This window comes from Patiria miniata, unplaced genomic scaffold (genome assembly GCF_015706575.1).
Source record: "Patiria miniata isolate m_02_andy unplaced genomic scaffold, ASM1570657v1 HiC_scaffold_1, whole genome shotgun sequence".
NCBI classification, from domain to species: domain Eukaryota; kingdom Metazoa; phylum Echinodermata; class Asteroidea; order Valvatida; family Asterinidae; genus Patiria; species Patiria miniata.
Genome location: NW_024037047.1, coordinates 16,746,119 through 16,764,872, shown reverse-complemented (window position 1 = coordinate 16,764,872; position 18,754 = coordinate 16,746,119). Strand labels below are relative to the sequence as shown.

At 37.8% G+C, this 18,754-nt stretch overlaps 1 protein-coding gene across 1 annotated transcript in view; it reads right to left on the bottom strand.

Moving 5' to 3' along the window:
- Nucleotides 1–12,460, bottom strand: part of LOC119723822 (gamma-aminobutyric acid type B receptor subunit 2-like) — a 30,681-nt gene extending 18,221 nt beyond the window's left edge. The window contains exons 1-2 of the mRNA XM_038194704.1: nucleotides 12,157–12,460; nucleotides 7,427–7,564 (exon numbers count right to left, since the gene is read on the bottom strand). Coding sequence (XP_038050632.1) covers nucleotides 7,427–7,564; nucleotides 12,157–12,387 — 369 coding nt within the window. The 5' untranslated portion in view covers nucleotides 12,388–12,460. The remainder of the gene's footprint in view (nucleotides 1–7,426; nucleotides 7,565–12,156) is intronic.
- Nucleotides 12,461–18,754: the final 6,294 nt, after the last annotated feature.

Here is an 18,754-nt window from a genome sequence, read left to right as displayed (position 1 = left end):
TTATTTTTTAACCGCCATCGGGGTGAGTTAATTTTTGTAACACTTATTTATTCTGGACAATTTGGATGTTTATTTTGTTACTTTACAACGTGTTGGACGGCTGGGTATTATTTTGCTTTAAATTTCCCCTTTAAATGCGAGAAGGGTGGACGTAAGCGTGAACCTAACGGCTTGACACATGCCATCGACGTAAGACTGTCAACATTGGTAATATTTCAGCACGAAGGACGTACGATATAATCAATCCTAACTGAAGCGTTTTTGACTAGAGCTTGCTATTCAGCTTGCTAATATTCGATTATAAGATGCGATATGCGACTAATTTGTAACAAGCAACTGCTGAATCTCGTCAGCGGATTATATTACCGTATTCAGATGGAAAGCGGTGAAGTGTTCAACTGATTGCAGTAGTAAATGCAGTACTTGAGCCTCAAGCCAAGGACAAAACATCCCTTTTACTCAGCTCAAGTGCATTAATGTTTTCAAACTTAAGAGAACAATACAACTCAAAGGCTGCAGATAGTTACATTGGAAGCATGTGAAGCACTACAAACAAGAAAAGGGATGTACTCTGTTTATTCAATTACGGTAACGGTGAACCGAAGCAGTCGTTGGAATTAAGGTATTAAGATTTGAAAAAGGATGAAAATGATGTACTTTCTAACTTCCATGTAAAAGATCGCACCACATTGTGTTGTGTCATTAAAGTAAGATGGGCGCTGACAAAACGCCGCCATTAACAACGTCGGAACGCTCGATAAAAGCTTGGAAATGCAAACAAGGCTGGTGTGACAGTAAGGCTGCAGACTGAAGTGTTTTGAAGCAGTTCCTTGCTCTAATTTTGGAGTTATCTAAGATTGTGATGGATGACCTCCGCCTCCATCAGCTTATAAGAAAAGCCTCGTCTCAGTCCGTGAAAGTGACTCAATCTTCACGTGTGTTTGTTAGATGTATATCACGTTTGCAGTAAAACGCAACTCATGCAGTTACGAAAGAAAAGACAATACATGTTGGTCGTTGTGGTTATGTTTTATTGAGATGCTACATGCGTCCTCTTCAACTAATAACCTCCGCCAAGGAGGTTACATTTTCATCGCATTTTGTTGGTTGGTTGGTTTGTTGGTTGGTTGGTTCGTTTTGTCTGTTAACAAAATAACTCGAAATGAGTTATGGACGGATTCGCATGAACTTTTTTTAAGGAGTGGTGCTTGGTCCAAGTACAAATCGATTAGGATTTTTAAAAAGGAATCTTCACCATTTATACGAGTATTTCTTTTGGGCGTACCGACAATTTGGCGGGGAATTGTTTAGCCTTGGTGGAGGTTTGCGCTCTCTGAGTGCTTTCTTGTTGGATATTCTTCTCCAGTGGAACTTTCATCTTGAATGTTTTATTTGAACGTTTTAAGCTGAGCAACCGAAACCCTCTGAGGAGGATTTTTATTTTAGATGGCGTCATTTGTGCACAAAGCGATCCGCTTTTCAAGTAGACTGGTTCCCGATCCCTATCATAGTATTGATCTAAAAGGAAGGCGGGAACCAGTCACCCTGCGGGAAATGAATTGTTGGAAGAGATTCAGGATTTGTAAAGTTACTATTCCACAATTCACCTAGTAGTACCTGGGTATATTTTCGTTCGATGTCTCATACAGAAATGAACAATATTTAAGCCTACATTTCTAGAAAAAAAGGAACAATTTGAAATAAAAATCTATTATTCTGACTGAAACTCAATACAACACATATAGTACTTTTCAAAATTGGTTTCTCTAAACTAAGGATATAATTAGTACGGAAACGGGAAATACAATTTCAAATTATTTCACTGAACTAGGTGGTTTATTATTTTAAAAAGATCTTACATTATTTCTGTACCATTGTTAAGTTAAACAAGTCGCTGCAGGTGGAATAAGTGTCAGCAATACAGTTGGTGTCAAGGGCGGATCCAGGGGAGGGGGCCAGAGGGGACCATCCCCCCCCCCCAAAAAAAAAAAACGAACCAATTTTTTTTTTTTATGTGACATCGCAATAAAGGCAGGCAATGAGAACACCACCATCTTTTCCTCAAAAAAACATTGGTTAAAGTGGTCAGAAATTGCCTCAGATCGCACCACAGAGCATCTAGAATCCAAACAATTTTCGGGGCCCTTAAGCGGGCCCCGAACCCCACGCCGTAATTTTGTTGACCCACCTTTTTTGACCAAAACTTTTTTTTTGCCCCCCAAAAAATTGTGTTCTGGATCCGCCCTTGGTTTGTGTAGGTATATAGGCTACATCAGCTGAATTTCATGTTGACTGTTTAGGAAAAATGGTAGAAATTACATGAAAGAAATAATACTTCATTTCAATTGATGTACGCTATTTAATTATTTGATATAAATTGCAAAATCGTGCTTTACAGCTATATTGAACACTCTTAGCCATATCGCTCTCCTACTGTCGCCTTCCCCTTTCCGCAGCATGTTAAAACGCTGTTTATTGGAAGAAAAAAATGAAAAATCCTTTCAAAAGGTCTTTTCTTCAGTTTAGGGGTGTCTAGTGAAAATGATAGGGAAAAAGGAATAAAACATGACCTTGAGTTTACTTTATAGATTGAATTTGGCCTAGTTTTGCTGATAAACAGATTACTAGGCAAATTGTATAGATGCATGCATCGTCTCAGCATGCAATTGGGCAATGGGGCCATGAAATACTGCCATGCCACATAATCGACGCTAAAAAAACATCGGGTACAATGTGCAAAAATTCCCAAAGGAAATCAAAATCAGCGCAGTGAAAAAGAACCCATATAAGTTGGCCCTAATTGAATTAAGAGAAACGAGTAAGTGGTTTCTTAGTCACCACCCGTGGGAGTGACCTACTTTCATGGTGTAGGCTAATGCATCACATGCCCATTAGAATGTTTGCTTGCTGGTATAATGGCTTTTTCGTCATTATTTCATGAGTGCATTATTGAATAGAAATTACAAAGAGATTTTGATGCTGAAGGATTTAATAAGATTGACTAAGGCTCTATAGGATTATACAACGTTTTGTTCTCAATCAATTATAGGATTCATTATAATGATAACATTTGGTCGAGGACGAATAATTTTCTTTTAACCTTAACAGGGCCGGGTTATTTTGACCATCTCTCAGCCGGGGGGGGGGGGGACGGATTCCACCCTCTAAGATCTCGGCAATCGAGTGACGGAAAATTATGAAACTTGGTACATGCATAGGGCAACTCCTCATAAACATACCTAAGAAATTTCACGACTGTAGGTCAAAGGGTTTTGGAAATATGGCTAATTAATTATTCATATGTACGAATAGTAATTCTGCTCTACAGGGTGTCCCCAAAAAATGCTCCACTCTCCTTTTGTTTTACAAATTCAAGCATGAATGCATAAATTTTCTTATTAATATATATGCATGGTAAGAATGCTATGTGTATTGGTTGTTATCTACCCAAAAAATTGGATCATACTATCAATCCACTAGGGACAGAAATGCTTAAATATGAACTCGCCTCCATTTGCCAAATGCGCTGGGGACTCAAATCACCAATTTTAAAATATCGATTTTTGTCAAGTGTGCTTTTCAAAAATTCTACTTGGTACTATTATGCAAGACCAGTCATCAGTCGTTATCAAGCATACAAGAGAAAACCAACCAACCATGCATTGTCCATTTATTGGACTTTGACTAAAGATACCTATTTGTAAATCAACCACACGTAACAATTGTTCACCTATGGCTGATTGTTCACAATTGTTACGTGTGGTTGAAAAGTCATAACAGCTCGGGTCGCGAATTATTTTTTTTTTCAAGGCTATCGCCCCCGGCCCTTTTAGGGTTAAGCTTTTTTTTTTTTTTTACTTGCAAGAAATCAATTCACTAAATTAAATTCACTTCATTAAATGTAGCTAAAGTTGTTTACCAAGCTCATGCCTTTAACCTACAATCTTTGGTGCATTTGTATCCTCGATGGAAACATTCAGTTCAGATATTGGTAGGAAAAGCTCAATATTACGTTTTTAGTCCCACAAAATTTACATCAAAATGATACATTTGAGTATAATAACAAAAAAATAAAACATTACCAAAAGATGATTGATTTCAACTCAAGATAGCGCCAATGCCGATTGCACAGGCCACTGGCGTATTGCCGAGGGAGGTATGATCCTAAATTCAATTCATTATGAGATTAAACACACCTGCGTTTTGCTCAGTTATTGAAGTCCAAAATGTATAGACTCACACAGTTTGCTGAATGAAAGCAAATGATGTGAACGACCAGGTCGTTATTTCTTATCAAGCCATCAGTATGCTCTGTACACAATCAGCATACAGATCATGTGCTTCATTTGACACGACTCGTGTCTTCAATGTATGTGCGAAGCAGCTCATCTAAATCCAGTCGATTGAATGATGGAGCGGTGGGAGGGATATGGTATGAAGTGTCCCTCATTAAATTCCACTTCAGGTGGGATATAATCGAGTGGATGAATGTAGAAATTGATTGCTTGGGGTTACATTTCCAAGACAACTTTTGTAGGACTTCAAAACCAATATCCGGCTCAAAACGAGTCTTTTTTTCTCCGATTATCAACTAACGACGGGTCTAAAATGTAGTTCTTGTTGCATCTGTCAACACTTATTTCCGGACACTTCAAATAATCTTTGTGCAAGAACATGGGCCGGAAAGGTATCGACACCCATGCATATTTGATAAGAAACTCACTCGGGCCTATACATTAACACGTACTACAAAATAAATGGTTTACTCATGATGCCTTTCCATGCCTACAAGTATTTCATCAGTGGAGATGTTGGTCTTTTCAACTGGGTGAACCCCCGAAAAATGCAACCCTATATAAGACATTTACCTTTTTCAAAAACGTGATCTGTGAATGTTTATGTTTTGGATATCAGATTAAAATGGAGAGCCTTTTCTTTCAAATACTGGAACAATCATGAAAACTGCACATTGGGTTGCTGAGTAAATGCCAATTATGTAACACAACTCCATTTTGGTCCTCTCCAATTACATTACCACCGTTAATGGATTAACACTGTAGGCCTACCTATTTGTGCATGAAAAACATATGCAGCATTGTGTCCTAATCCTTACAAACAACACGGCCCATAATATGACAAGAGTACAAATTAATTCGATGGAAATACCTGTTTTTTTCCACCTGAACATATGTCTTATCCTTTTTCGTTCTATTTCAAACCTTTTCAGCTTCATAAACATGTCAAAATATTAAAGAAATTGCACAAATAAAAGCCAATTGCACAGTGGGCTTACAGTAACGTATTTTGCTGTCTGAAACACTTTTAAACAGGATGAAAAAATCACTTCTTTTACATGATTGGCATTTTCTCAGCAACCCAATGTGATGTTCTCATGATTTATTTTCAGTATTTGAAAGAAAACGCTCTCAGCTTTAATCTGATATCCAAAATATAAAAATTCGCACATCTCGTTTTTGGAAAAAAAGGGGAAATGTTTCAGTGTTGCATTATTAGGGTTCACCCTGTAATGCTCGTCAATATAATGGAATATCCGTTTTAAATGCATCTGGGAATTCAACTTACTTTTTAGAAGCATTTGCATTCAATTAGGACTCATGGTATATGGTTTTAGTTAACAAATAACGAAGACACTAGCAATCATGTTCTTCTACGAAGAAAATGAAATGCCAGATGTGACGCGATTCTCGATTGGATTCTGAAGGTCAACATTAAAATCCTCTGTCTCTGGACACTTGGATAAGATTTTTTTCTACAAGATTTTCAATTACCCAATTTGCCACTGTGTAATTTTCAATTTTTTTTTATAGCAATCACGCTTTGCTAATAAGCAACCTCTTACCGTATGCCTATCTAAACAGCAATTTAGCAGTTCGTGACAAACTGGACGGAGTTTTCATTGCAGACCATATTTTATTTCGACACTAAATTTATTTTTGGTTTTTTATGTGTATGTCCAATGAACTTGGCTGCTTCAAAAATAATTTACGTTGTGTGTTTACATACAAATGCGTTGCTCTGCAGTGCTTTCATCATAATTAATTCGAAAGCGTTGATATTTATGCACATTCTGTCCGGATTTGATTTATTCGAGAGTAAATATATTAAGTTACCTTTGTTTTCTATTGATCTTCCTCATAATGCTCGGCGTCACATGTCTCCCAGACTCCGCGGCGTACCAAGTTTTCCCCTTTTTAAATTTATGCTCTCACAAATGAAATGTGTTTCCAAGGTAACTAATTATACGCATCCAGCGGGACATTTATTAATTTAGCGATACTCCGGGACCCATCCATTCACATGCAAATACACTGTATGCATTTTCGTTTGTAATTTCAGAATAGATATCTTTCATTGGTTCGTCTGATTCCTGCTGGCCCTGGGGAAGAACAGTATTGGTTTAACTTGGTATAGCAAGCAACATCACAGAGGACCCCTGCTATAACATAATTAGGAAGGGTAATTTTGTTTGATATCGATACTCTCATATGTAGCATTCAAGACGTAGCAAGATAAAAAAAAAGCGCCTGCTACGAAAGTTTGACGCTTAATGTGGTGAAAATAACTACCAAAATAGCTTGCAATATTGTTCAACCAACAGCCTGACACAAGATGTTATGATATGATAATTCGTAAGAAACTGTCACTAGTTTAGTAATGTTGCATTTTCCCCGAATATCTAATTGGAAACGGAGGTCACCGGTACCATGTCTCTATATGTATCTGTCTCGTCACTTTAGCAGCTTTAACTTCCTGAAGGAAAAAACGACTTTATTATTTTCTAATTTTGAAATTCACATCATCGATTTGATTTTTTTTTACAAATCAGATTTTTTTTATACTTTATATATTATGAATTCTTTGGATTATTTTCTCATACAACAAACGTAAATAGGATTGATATTTGAGGAAACAAATTAAATTTGCGGGACCATTTCCTGGTAAGAAAGGATATCGGATGGAGTTAAGGTCAGTTGAGTTAAATCTAATCGCAATTGCTTCAAATATCTTTAACAACAACCAAATTACGCTTTGAACTAGTTGTAAATTTTGATGGGTATCAGTTGAAACTTGCCTTTTTATCTCACTTTAAGTATTTTCTGTACTTGTAAATAACAAATGTTTCAGTTGTCTATAATAAAACTGCAATGTGTCAAAGCTGTAAAAAAACGTATTGACGCCTTTTAACTTCACACCGAAATATGGTATTTTTCAACAATACATTTTTTACACCATGTTAAGACTGACACAACGTGAAATGAATAATTCAAGAAAGAGGTATTTCTCTCTAAGCTTAAATTTAGCAAAAAATAAAAAAAGAGGAATGGATATGAGTGATATATGAAGTACTCATCCATTCCAACAACATATGAATACGTTTCATTTCTGTGACGTTCTTTTTTCTTACCTCTACGAGGTTCCATCGACCGGCAACCTCCCCGACACTCTCCGTTACTGATGATAATACCGATCCCATCAACGCCACTTTGACAGGGGGAGTGTAGATATGATCGTATAGCTTGTTAAGTGCAGTCACCTTGTTTCCCTGGGGGAGTAAGAACAAGTAATCCAATAGCTTACAGGCAAGAGAAATCACAGCGTGATGGGGCTCAGGAAGTCCTCTTTATTTCTGATAAATTCAAGCGACTGCATTCGCCAGCATCGTTAGCCCTGTGGGCATATCGCAACGACAACTTAATTGCGCGGAAATTCAAAAGGTTAGTGGGGAAACTAAGATTCTAAGCAGCACAAAACGGATCGGAAAGTAGTACGAATTAAAATGTATGGCTCGTTAACGCTAGCCTTCTTTGATCCATGGAGTTGACTTTGTCCCAGTCAAAAAGTCATACCTCGGTAAGGTACACTACATGTTTTTTTTTCGTTTATGCTCGGAGAGTTCGATGATAATGGCTGATTTGTATTTGGACTTTCAAAGAACACATGAAACGAAATTCGATCGACGTATTTAGGCTGATTGGAGTGAAGGGAGAATCCGGAAGAAACTGCTTTAATGCAGTTGTGCACGCTGGTTTTAATTGTTTCAATTGAGTGTTTAGCTTGCTTGAGCTTGACAGGGGTTGCCTGTCATTTATGATTAAAAAATCCCCCCGAAAAAAATGATTAATAAATAAATAAATAAATCAATAAAAATCAAAATCAATAAATATTTAAAACGAAATCTGAACCCCCAGGCAACAAACAAACCTGGCCCGATCTTATTCTTATCGACAAAAAAAAGTACAAAGGCTATTACCACAAAAGAAAGCAAGTTTGCAGGCACAATTTCGAAGGTTTAAAGGGAATGTACAACATGTGCTTTTGCTGCAATTTTCAGAAATACATGGATTTGGATGATAAGTATGTTATAGCAAATATTGTTAAACTGTTGTTTCACGTTTTGGGTTCGTAGATGCTGGAAAAACCAAGAAAACCAATCATATTCTTGTAGTCTGGTTCCCTGACGCCACTTAAGATGAACCGGAGAAATTTATAGACATTGGGATCATGAGAATCAGTCTAGCAGGCTTGTAGTCTTCACAGGTGTGTAATCAATTGCAAAGAAACCGCAGACGAACTAAATATGAAAAAATTAGGAACACTATTTGAAAAAAGCCAGTTTTCTCCAACGCTGGTCGGCTGACCATCGTTGGAAAAATACACTTTTTCTTGAAAATATCAGCACACCAGGAGCCGCAACTTTAAAGGATGCTTTAGGATGTCATTCCCTAACAATCCAGTGAGATCTTTCGTGATAATTTGATCATTTCGTTTTTTGATGTTTGCAAATGTTGTATCTTCCCTTTAATAGTGATTTCGTTGTTATTTTTCTTGGATAAATTCCATTACTACAGCATATTTTACATGCGTTATAACCTCCAGTTTTTGATGATTTTACGCTGATGTGTTTTCAGTCAAGACAAATTATGTCACAAACCGTCTCCTCCCAGACGGTCTGTGCCAAGAAATGGACAATATGGAAATTAAGTTCCACGCGCAGTGACTGTGCCTTCATTGTATAGCTCAGGAACAGAGAACGCGAGAAGCAGTTGTCAAAACATAAAAAATGAAAACCTTTCCATACACAAAGAAGTTCACGTGTAACAAGGTTACCTCACAAACGTATGTTCTTCCGCTCTTACGATCAATTCGAAGTTGCCTTTTGTTATTCTTAATAGAATTTTCTTCAACCGCAAGAAATATATATCATCTGGTCCCACCAATCCAACACAATCGAAATATTAAAAGTAACATCTTTTGCAAGTCTTACAGATGTCTATCCCCCACAAAAAAAGGCTCAGCTTAAGAACGTGAGACAGCAGGTGTTTGTGCAGTCTATACTGAGCGGTGATTAAATTTGTTTCTGCAATGCCAGCGGCATTACGTCGCCCTTAACTTCCCTCGCTCAAGCTAGTCATAATGGAATGACCATGTTGGAAGATGAATTCGGAATGGACATCTCACAACTTAACAGTGAGATGTCCAAATGCATTTGATAATTGCATTTGGTAAGCCAAGCTGAGGACTATTTGCTAACGGAAGTCCACTACAATTGTACTGGTTGGGAAAGTACACTACAATTATACTGGTTGGGATTTTGATATATTTTAAATTACTGAAGACCAATAGGCAATGCTCGAAAGTCGATTGAGAAGCGTCTCGCATTGGAATTTCACTCCTCAATAGTGTATGCAAAACGGAAGGGAATTCGTGGTATTGTGATTTGTACAAACTCTTACAATACCATTGATTTGAAGCTTAGAACTTTATTGAAAACCCCTGCTTAAAATGATAAATCGTAGACATACACAAAATAATGATAATTGTTTGTATCAGAAGTGATGTTGCGGAACCATTAAAGATTGGGTAACTACGCGTGTTCTTTTATAGCATTATTTTATGTACCATATTCGACGCTTCGGGAGAAAATCAAAATGTTCAAAGTTGATCCCCTGTCCGGTAGTTTTATTGAAAACTGTACACTAAAATACCATTTCAACAATTATTTGGGGCCTTTTCTTGGCTCATTTTTCTTTTTCCTCTCCTTTTGAGAACATCAGGAGCAATGCGATTGCGACGGGGTTGTTCTTGGCCAAGACACTTTGTCACTAATTGCTATTAAGGGGAGTTGAGATAAGCAAGAGCATATATTGGTTTGGCCTGATTACCAAGTCTAAGTACATGGCAGTGACTTATCTCACTGTGTGCATGTACGCGTCATAAAAATGCGTATTGCCATTTACTTTACACAATCATAATGGTAAGCAAATTCTGGTCGTTCCAACACGGCAGCTATCTCTCAACAAAGTCTTCCTCATTATACTTTTGAAACTTGCTCCAACTTCCCCACGGAAGATGCACCGCGAGACCAAAACTTGTATTTAAATTGTTGTGTTCAGTCAATAAGTCATTTTACACTGCGTTCTACAAAGATATGACGCGTAAATGCGTACATATTTATGTAAAGCGTTAATATCCACGACAAAACAATTTCAGACTCACCCTGCCTACAGCAGTAAACAGTGAACTGGGCTTTGGGCCTCATCATCCCAAACCGTTCAAAATCTCTCCCAACACTCTCGCAAGACACTGAATTTAAAATTCAAAGATTTACAAAATCTGGTTTATTGGTTTAACGTTTGATTCGCCGTGCATTATCTCTGCATTCCCCAGCTGAGCTTTTGAACCTTAATGGACCATTCAGACTAAATCTGGAGAATGAGGTCTGCTACAATAGTGTTTGTCCTTCAATCATAATTTTCAGACGAACACCTTTCAAGCATTCATTTACTCCATTTTAATTTCAGGGCTTTTTTAAGGCATACAGTCGTGGCGCTTTCTCTTTTCAAGGACATTGTTATCAACTTCAGTCATTTTTTAGCAGCCTCGAGTCAAATGCTACAAAATGTATCCCTTTTCCCAAAAGAGATTTGAACGGTATTTCTGAAGAAATGATTTAGGTTTTTTAAATTTTATTTATTGTTCGTCATATTCGTCCGTTTATATTTTGTTTAGTTGGATAATCAGTCAACAAATATCTGAAAAATTGTTTAAAATGTCTTGCTGAAATCAGTCTTGATGTGATTTTGGTGAAACAAGTAAGACAAAGAACAAAAAATATGTTTCAAACAAAACTGCGAAAGCAGGTAACAAAGCTACGATGTATAAATATTTGAGTATACGAGTTAATCAACTTAGCAAACAAGCAACAAACCAATCATGTACTGACTGCCTTGGTGATTGAAAAATTCATGGACCGATTTATCAAACAAACACGCGATGAAAGACCAACCACTCTACAATCCTGGCCAAATCTCGCTGGGCCCCCAACCCCCCAGCCCCCGCTCAATGTTGTCTCTCATTGCGCGGTGTGTGCTCCATCCGCTGGAGAGAACAACATTGACCGGGGGAGCGGGGGAGTTGGTGACCGTTGGAGGCTAAGGTTATTTCCAAGTGTCCCAACCATTTTGGCCGGGATTGTAGCTACAACCGATTGTTCCTACGACTCTCTATCCATTCGACCTTGTAACAAACAATCACCAAAATTCACCGTGTAACCAAGCAACGTATACATTAGCAACAAAAGGAAATCCGAGGTCTCTCTATGTCGACAATCCCCATTGTAGCAAATATTTCAGCAAAATGTCGTATATTAAGTCTGCTCCATCAGTGGATGTGTTTAAGAAGATCCTCAAAACATACCTCTTTCCCAATTGATGTATTATTGTTGTTTTGTTTGTATAATGTTTAATGATTTGTTGTTATATTGCTCATTACTACTGTAATCGCTGTGATATAGTTATACTATGAATAGCGTACCTAAATGCATAATAATAATAATAATAATAATAATAATTTCCAAATTCCTCTTTTTGGCAAACAATGCTTTACCTGAAACATTGAAAGAAAGCGCTTACAGCAATTTGATACAATTCTAATACCTAACATATTTTGCCCCACTATCGAACAAAGCGCTACTCTACTGGAAATGTATTATCTTACTTCTTCCACACAACGTTAGCACATTTCCAAATCCCGCCTTTTTAACTTGATTCAAGATTCTCTTGTTAAACAAAATATGGATGCCAGCATCTAATTCTAGATGCTCTGGACCTTTTTTCAGTCATGATTATGACCTACCTCTGTGTCACTATAGATCATGACAACTTCGTAGTTGGGTAGAACATCAGATGAATTGTTGATATCCACGATGGCCCTCTCTGAGGCCTTCAGGCTGGCAAAGCCGAAGAACCGACTCCAGCCGTCCTCCTCCGAGAGAGGGAAGAGTCCTGCGATGTACAGGGGCCTGGTCCTGTTAGCCCCGGTAAGGACCACCAAACTCGTAAGAAGATTCAAGAACAGATACATCATGAAGTGCCGCCTTGACTTGACGACAAGCCTTGTATCAATGCAATGACAACTCGCACATTTAAAACCTTCAACAGATAAGCGCTCTCGCGTGATGGGACAAAACAGATATATACGCTGTTCAGAGCAGCGATCTAACTACAACGGACAGTGACGTTGCATCGAAGTCCACCAATGTACGCTGACTTATTATGAGCTGCCATTAACATAAACATATCGGAAATGTTGCTTATTGGCAAGTTGCGTCAAGACTCTAATCCATCACTGGGAGTAAACAGACTGCATATTCGGCACGCACGGACGCAATGTATTTGCGAAAAGCGTCCAGCTCGAAAGTTATAAATTGGCCGTTGCCACAATCTCACATTGTTCGTGTAAGAGGTGATTAACCATAATGCTTCACACTTCAAACAGCAGAGCAAGACGTGACAAGCATACTGAAGCTTGTTTGAGAGCGCACAAGATTGTATTGCATTGATTCAATCAACATGACTGTTCACGTGATGTCTTTTTATGCATGTGGTCTACTCAATGGCAGGACTTAGCCCATTCAATGACTTAACCGAGTTATCCTATACGATACCACTGCCCGGGTCACAATTGACAGTCAGTGAGTCGGTCAATCAGTGCAATATGTACAAAGAGGACACAAGGCTGGCTGTCTGGGACAAGCAACAAATGCCAATTCTTCAATTTTCATAAATTTATTCAATTTATTTCAACATCTCCTTGTATTTTTCGCATCAGTCAAGAAACACACTAAAAGACGTCATGTGCGCATACCCTGCTAGGATGCTAATATTCAATACTGCACTCTTCTCCCAGGTTGTGATCCGTCAAGGACTTGTGGGAGATGCTCTCTGTATGCTATTCTGAATTCTTGGAGCCCGAAGGAACAGATTGATGACCAAGTCTTCCTTCTTCCTTTTTCGAAACGAATGCTAATAGATATTCTAAATTCTCCAAACTTGAGGCAAAAACCTCCTGAACTTTGCAGCTTCAAAGAAAGGAAAATACCGACACTTTACTTGAACCATGACAAATAATAAGAAGGGAAAGGTGCATTTCTCAATTGTACCTTCACTACTCAAACAGTGCTGGCTTACAAGAATTAGAATTATTTATGTGAAGAAGGTGTTTTGCCTATACCGTAACGACTGGGAATGTAATATTACAAAACCTGACCTTCAGTTGCAGTTTAATCCTACTACTCTTATTGATCAACGCTTGTTATTTCAGCCGACCACACCATACTCTAGCATATTATCGGGTCAAGATGCAGATGTTACTGCATATGGCATCGGTCACTCAAAGCATATCGAATGAACGTGTTTTCCCAGCAAATTTAACACATATATCACATAACTTCCTGGAAACGTTTCTTTGCTTTCGTTCCACAGCATCGTTAGGCGTATGACTAATTTTAATTCAAAACTTGCATCTTGGATCGGAGCAGTGCAGTTTACAAGTGTTAAATTATATTTCGTCCACTTCTCAAGGTATACGTTTCACATGAAAATTGGCGTACTAAATCAGCAAACTCATGTTATTTTTCGTTAGTAATGAAGAAGTTGAAATGTACGTAGGAACATCGGTAATTCCCATTTTACGATAAAATCCTTGCTGAAAGTGAAGATAGGACTGGTACCAACTACACTGTGAAATAATTCACCTGAAATAATTTCTTTCGGAACATAACATTCATTGAATATGATTGAAGAAAATGTACGTACAGGCACCTTTTGTCCTATATGCTTAGTACTTTGTCTCCAATAAAGGACTATGGAGACGAAAACAATACATATTCATATTTCTTTGGATATCTTCGCTTTTGGATTGTTTTGGATTTTTTACTGAGGAATATCAATTTCATTGTTCTTCACTGTCTTGTTCCTCTAAGATGTAGTTTCTATTTCATGTTTTCCAAGCGACCGGCTCCATAAGAATTAAGCCGTAGGGCTCTATTATGTTAGAAACATGTCTCCAATAAAGAACTATGAGATGAAAACAACGTGAAATTATATTCTTGGAATTATTTGCCTCTGCATTGTATTGGAATTTTACCTCACGCCAAATGACAACTCGATGTCATTATTCTTTGCTGCTTTGACTCCAAATATAGGCTCCACCGTATTATAATTTTTGGTCAAAAAAAATACATTTGAGAAATTAAGGAACGTTTTCCTACGGACAGGCCGTTAGATGCACTGAATAATGGACACATAATAATTCATATAAACAAGGTCCTTATTTTAAAGCAGACAAATTAATTTTAAATGACTAACAAAGCAAGAACCATAAGCCAGGAGTGATATGTTTAACACTACTATCTACTCAACAGAATCAAATATTTCATGTATAAAATACATTTTAACATGAAATGAAACTGATTGTTCTATGATTTATGTTTCTGTCGTTTAGTGAATGGTGGATTGTCAAAAGCGTATTTTTACTAAGCGAGCTGCAATGGGGCATGGTTTAGATTTGTCTATATTTGTTTTACTTGGAGACGACGTTATTTTGACTAAAATGATTTACAGTGAGCAATGAGGTGCGCCATAGACTGAAATCAAATTTGAGAAACAAGCCCGCCAGCACGTACTTTACCGATCAATTCTAACATTCTATTGATCGACCAAACTAACAGTCCATCATTTGTTTCATATTTGATCTATCCCGATGATTGAAATGGCCCGTTCTATTGCTAGGGATAAAATGTCATGAAAATCATGAGGTATTGCGTCCTTGGCATTAAAAGCCGCTATCCTATACTTGCTTGAATTTCTTAACTGCGAAAGAGAGCTTGCGCATTTGGGAACGCGGGAGGACAGAAATCTAAAGTGATGGGCGGTTTAAGGCACAAAATGCTACTTCGCGTGACTAATGCATGCTCCAGGACGGGCAATTGGAATCACGAAATAAAGTACCCTGTCAATAATGGACAACTCAATTATGTAAATAATGATGCTAATATTATTGCTCGGTAGATAATATAACAAGGTATATTTCAAATATCGTTTGCAATTAGTTGGGAAGAAGGACACTGAGGAACCGATTAGTTCGCGGACTTTGTACACAGGTTGAAAGAGAGGGGCTGGATATAAGGTCAATCAAAACTGTATGGATCTATAGGTAGGCCTAAATATTTGCCTCGAAGCACAAATATGATTAGCAATGTCTTATGTCATATTTGTTTTATTCACATTATCAATTGTCACCCAAAGGTCAAATTGTATGATAATTTACAAATACATCTTAAGATGTTGAAATACATGGTCTTTCAAATGTGTGGTTTTTGTTTTGTTTTATCTATTAAAGGATATGTTGTTAATTAACCATTTCTGTGAGGGTAGTTATTTTTAAATCTTAGTTTATCAAAGTTTTACCATTTGAATCTGTAAATGAGAAAAAAGCTTGATTGCGAAAACAACACATGTTTCTCTTAAAAAAATAACAAGTTCGCTACAAACAAATTATTGTTGTGGAATCTGCGACGGAGGTTTGATATCGGCAAATCTTGCTCAACAATATAATACACTGGCTCAACATATGATTCACTGGCTCCATATATAATTCACTAGCTCAACATATAATTCACTGGCTCAACATAGAATTCACTGGCTCCATATATAATTCACTAGCTCAACATATAATTCACTGGCTCAACATAGAATTCACTGGCTCAATATATAGTTCACTAGCTCAATATATAAATCACTACCTCAACATATAATTCACTGGCTCAACATATAATTCACTAGCTCAATATATAATTCACTGGCTCCACATTATTATAATTCACTAGCTCAACATATAATTCACTGGCTTTATTCACTGCTGAATATACGGATAAGAGAAAAGACGGCTATATCCCATTCAGAGACGTCTCTCTTAGGCCAAAAAAAGTCTCCGGTTTCTGGTATGGAGCTTGCCCAAAAAGTGGTGCGGCGACGCGGCTTTTTTTTTTTTTTTACCTGATTTTTTTGCTTCAAATGTCGGCTGATGACTGCAAATGGTGCCCGACTAAACTTAGTGCAAATATATGGGAGTCCAGAGAGGCCACATAAAGCTTATTCTCGACCACAACCCAATCTAAAAACACGTTAGAATTGTGCAGCAGCAGGATTCCAGTCAAACCAGTGAGTTTGGCGGTTTTGAGACATCATCTTTCATTGAAAAAAAAAAAAAATCATTTTGCCGACGCGCATGGCTACGGCGACGCGCGCGCATACCAGAAACCGGAGACTTTTTTTTTTTTGGCCTTATAGATTGGCTTGTGAATAAATAATGTGCGTAAGAACAACACATTAAGTTATTCAATGGTGTGACAATGTGTGGTATATTTCTTCAGTTGATACAAGTATATGGGGTCTCAAAGTGGGTAGAAATAAAGCGAGAAATCAATAGAAGTTTTGACCAGAGCCAAGTTTACCCAGGCTAGGCCGGCGCGTGAGTTGGTTAGGTTTTACCTGGGGGCAACAGCGGGAATGCATTTTCGCTCCTTTTGGGACTCATCAGCCGCTGGATTCAAAGGAATCCGTAGGTATGGGTCAGTGAGTTAAATGAAACTCACTTAGAGGGAAAATTCCGTCATGTTTATCTGATTTGTGTGACTTCGAACTTCATTTAGATGGGATTTGTTCATCAAAGAGTGAAATTAAGATGTCAAGTGTGTTTCGTTATCTTCCCTGTGGCTGAGTTTGGCTCCGACAAGTCTCTTCTTGATGTTATCAGTTACCTTATAAGCAACTAAAGGAGATTTGGGGAAAACTTCCTTCAAAGTTGGGTTGCTTGAAATAAGATGCCAGTGTTTGGAGAGTGCACGTTTGATGTCCAAGTGTGTTACATGGGTGTTGTAAGTGGTGGTAAAGACGAGGGGTAGTTCTTTGTTTGTTTTCACTTGTTCTTTAATTGTGAATCATAGATTTCGTTTTTGACAAATCAACGGATTGCTTGGACTTGTGAATATCGGCTTGATGTAGCCAGTATTCCGTAGTTTTCCTTCGAAACTTTGTACTTTGTGTAAGAAGTCATTCTCATTGTTTGTGTTTCTGGCATATCGGAGGATTTCTCCCTTGATAAAACCGTGGAACACATGTTTTGGATGGGGCGAAGTTCTTTTTAAGAATTGGTACGTTTCCGTGGGTTTTTGTGAACACTATTGTGTCCAGAGTACCGGTGGATAGAACACTGGGACCTTTAAAAATGGTAAGGTCCAGGTATGTGATGGAAGTTTCGGATACCTCAAATGTAAATTTGAGGGTTGGGTGCTATTGATTCAACTGGTAAAAAAATTTGGTGAAGGATTCGAGTTGGCCGCTGTAGATAATGAGTATATCATTCAATCATGGACCTTTTTTAATATGATACTTCAACAATCTCAAACACTCAACTTTGGCAACTACCGTACATCTTGATAATTGAGGCGTGCGTGCTTTTAAGCAACCCTATTGATTGAAGAAGTCCGACCTGCGCGCTACACTGGTTCCATTTTAAACTGAGGTCGCTAGAGTATACGTTAAAGAGCATCTGGATACCGAGAAAAGCCTAGAGGGCCATCAATTCGATAGACCATCGGGCTCAGGGTCAAGAAAAATCTGTCCAGTATCGACAGATTTAATTACAAACTGGAAAGACATAACGATGAAAACAAGTGCCGCGAAACAATTTTTCAGTTAAAGTTATGCTAAGTGTCTTTTAACATAGCTGCACTTTTAAAGAAATTTGATTAAAAACAAATGGATATGTGATGAAATTTTCTGAAGCCCCTTCTACCATTTTGGAACAAAATGGACACGCCTGCCGAATACTTAGATTTTCCTCAAACTGAGTTATAACAAAAATGTCATATAGGTCACTGACAAATCATGCATGCCTGACCTATATGGACCAGGTGAAGCAACAACATGATGACGGGAATGTGTTAACGAATCGGTAGAGGACATCCAGAGCACTTTGCAGAGGAGAATTTCAAATGTTCCTCTTTTTTTTTGGCCAAAAGACCATGGCCTGCATTTAGGCCTACCCTTTTTACAGCAAGCAGGTTGAGTTCGCGGTTTTGTAGAAATCGAAAGTTGAAAGGAACTTGTTTCATGAATCGCCACATGGCTGAGTAACATTACCTTAAACCATCGACAAGGTAGAAAAATAAGAACCCAAGACGAAACCAAAATCATTATTATATCGGTTATTTCCCCCATATGTTAAAATACATCCTTCTTTGCTGTAGGCTATACGCCACAATTATTTTGGAGGCACTCAGGATTTTCATTTTTTTTTTGGATAAAAAGTGTTCATGTCTGAACATGCAGCAAAGAATAGTCCTCCATGGTCTTACCTAGTACTGATACACTTTGTCAATTATTTGAGT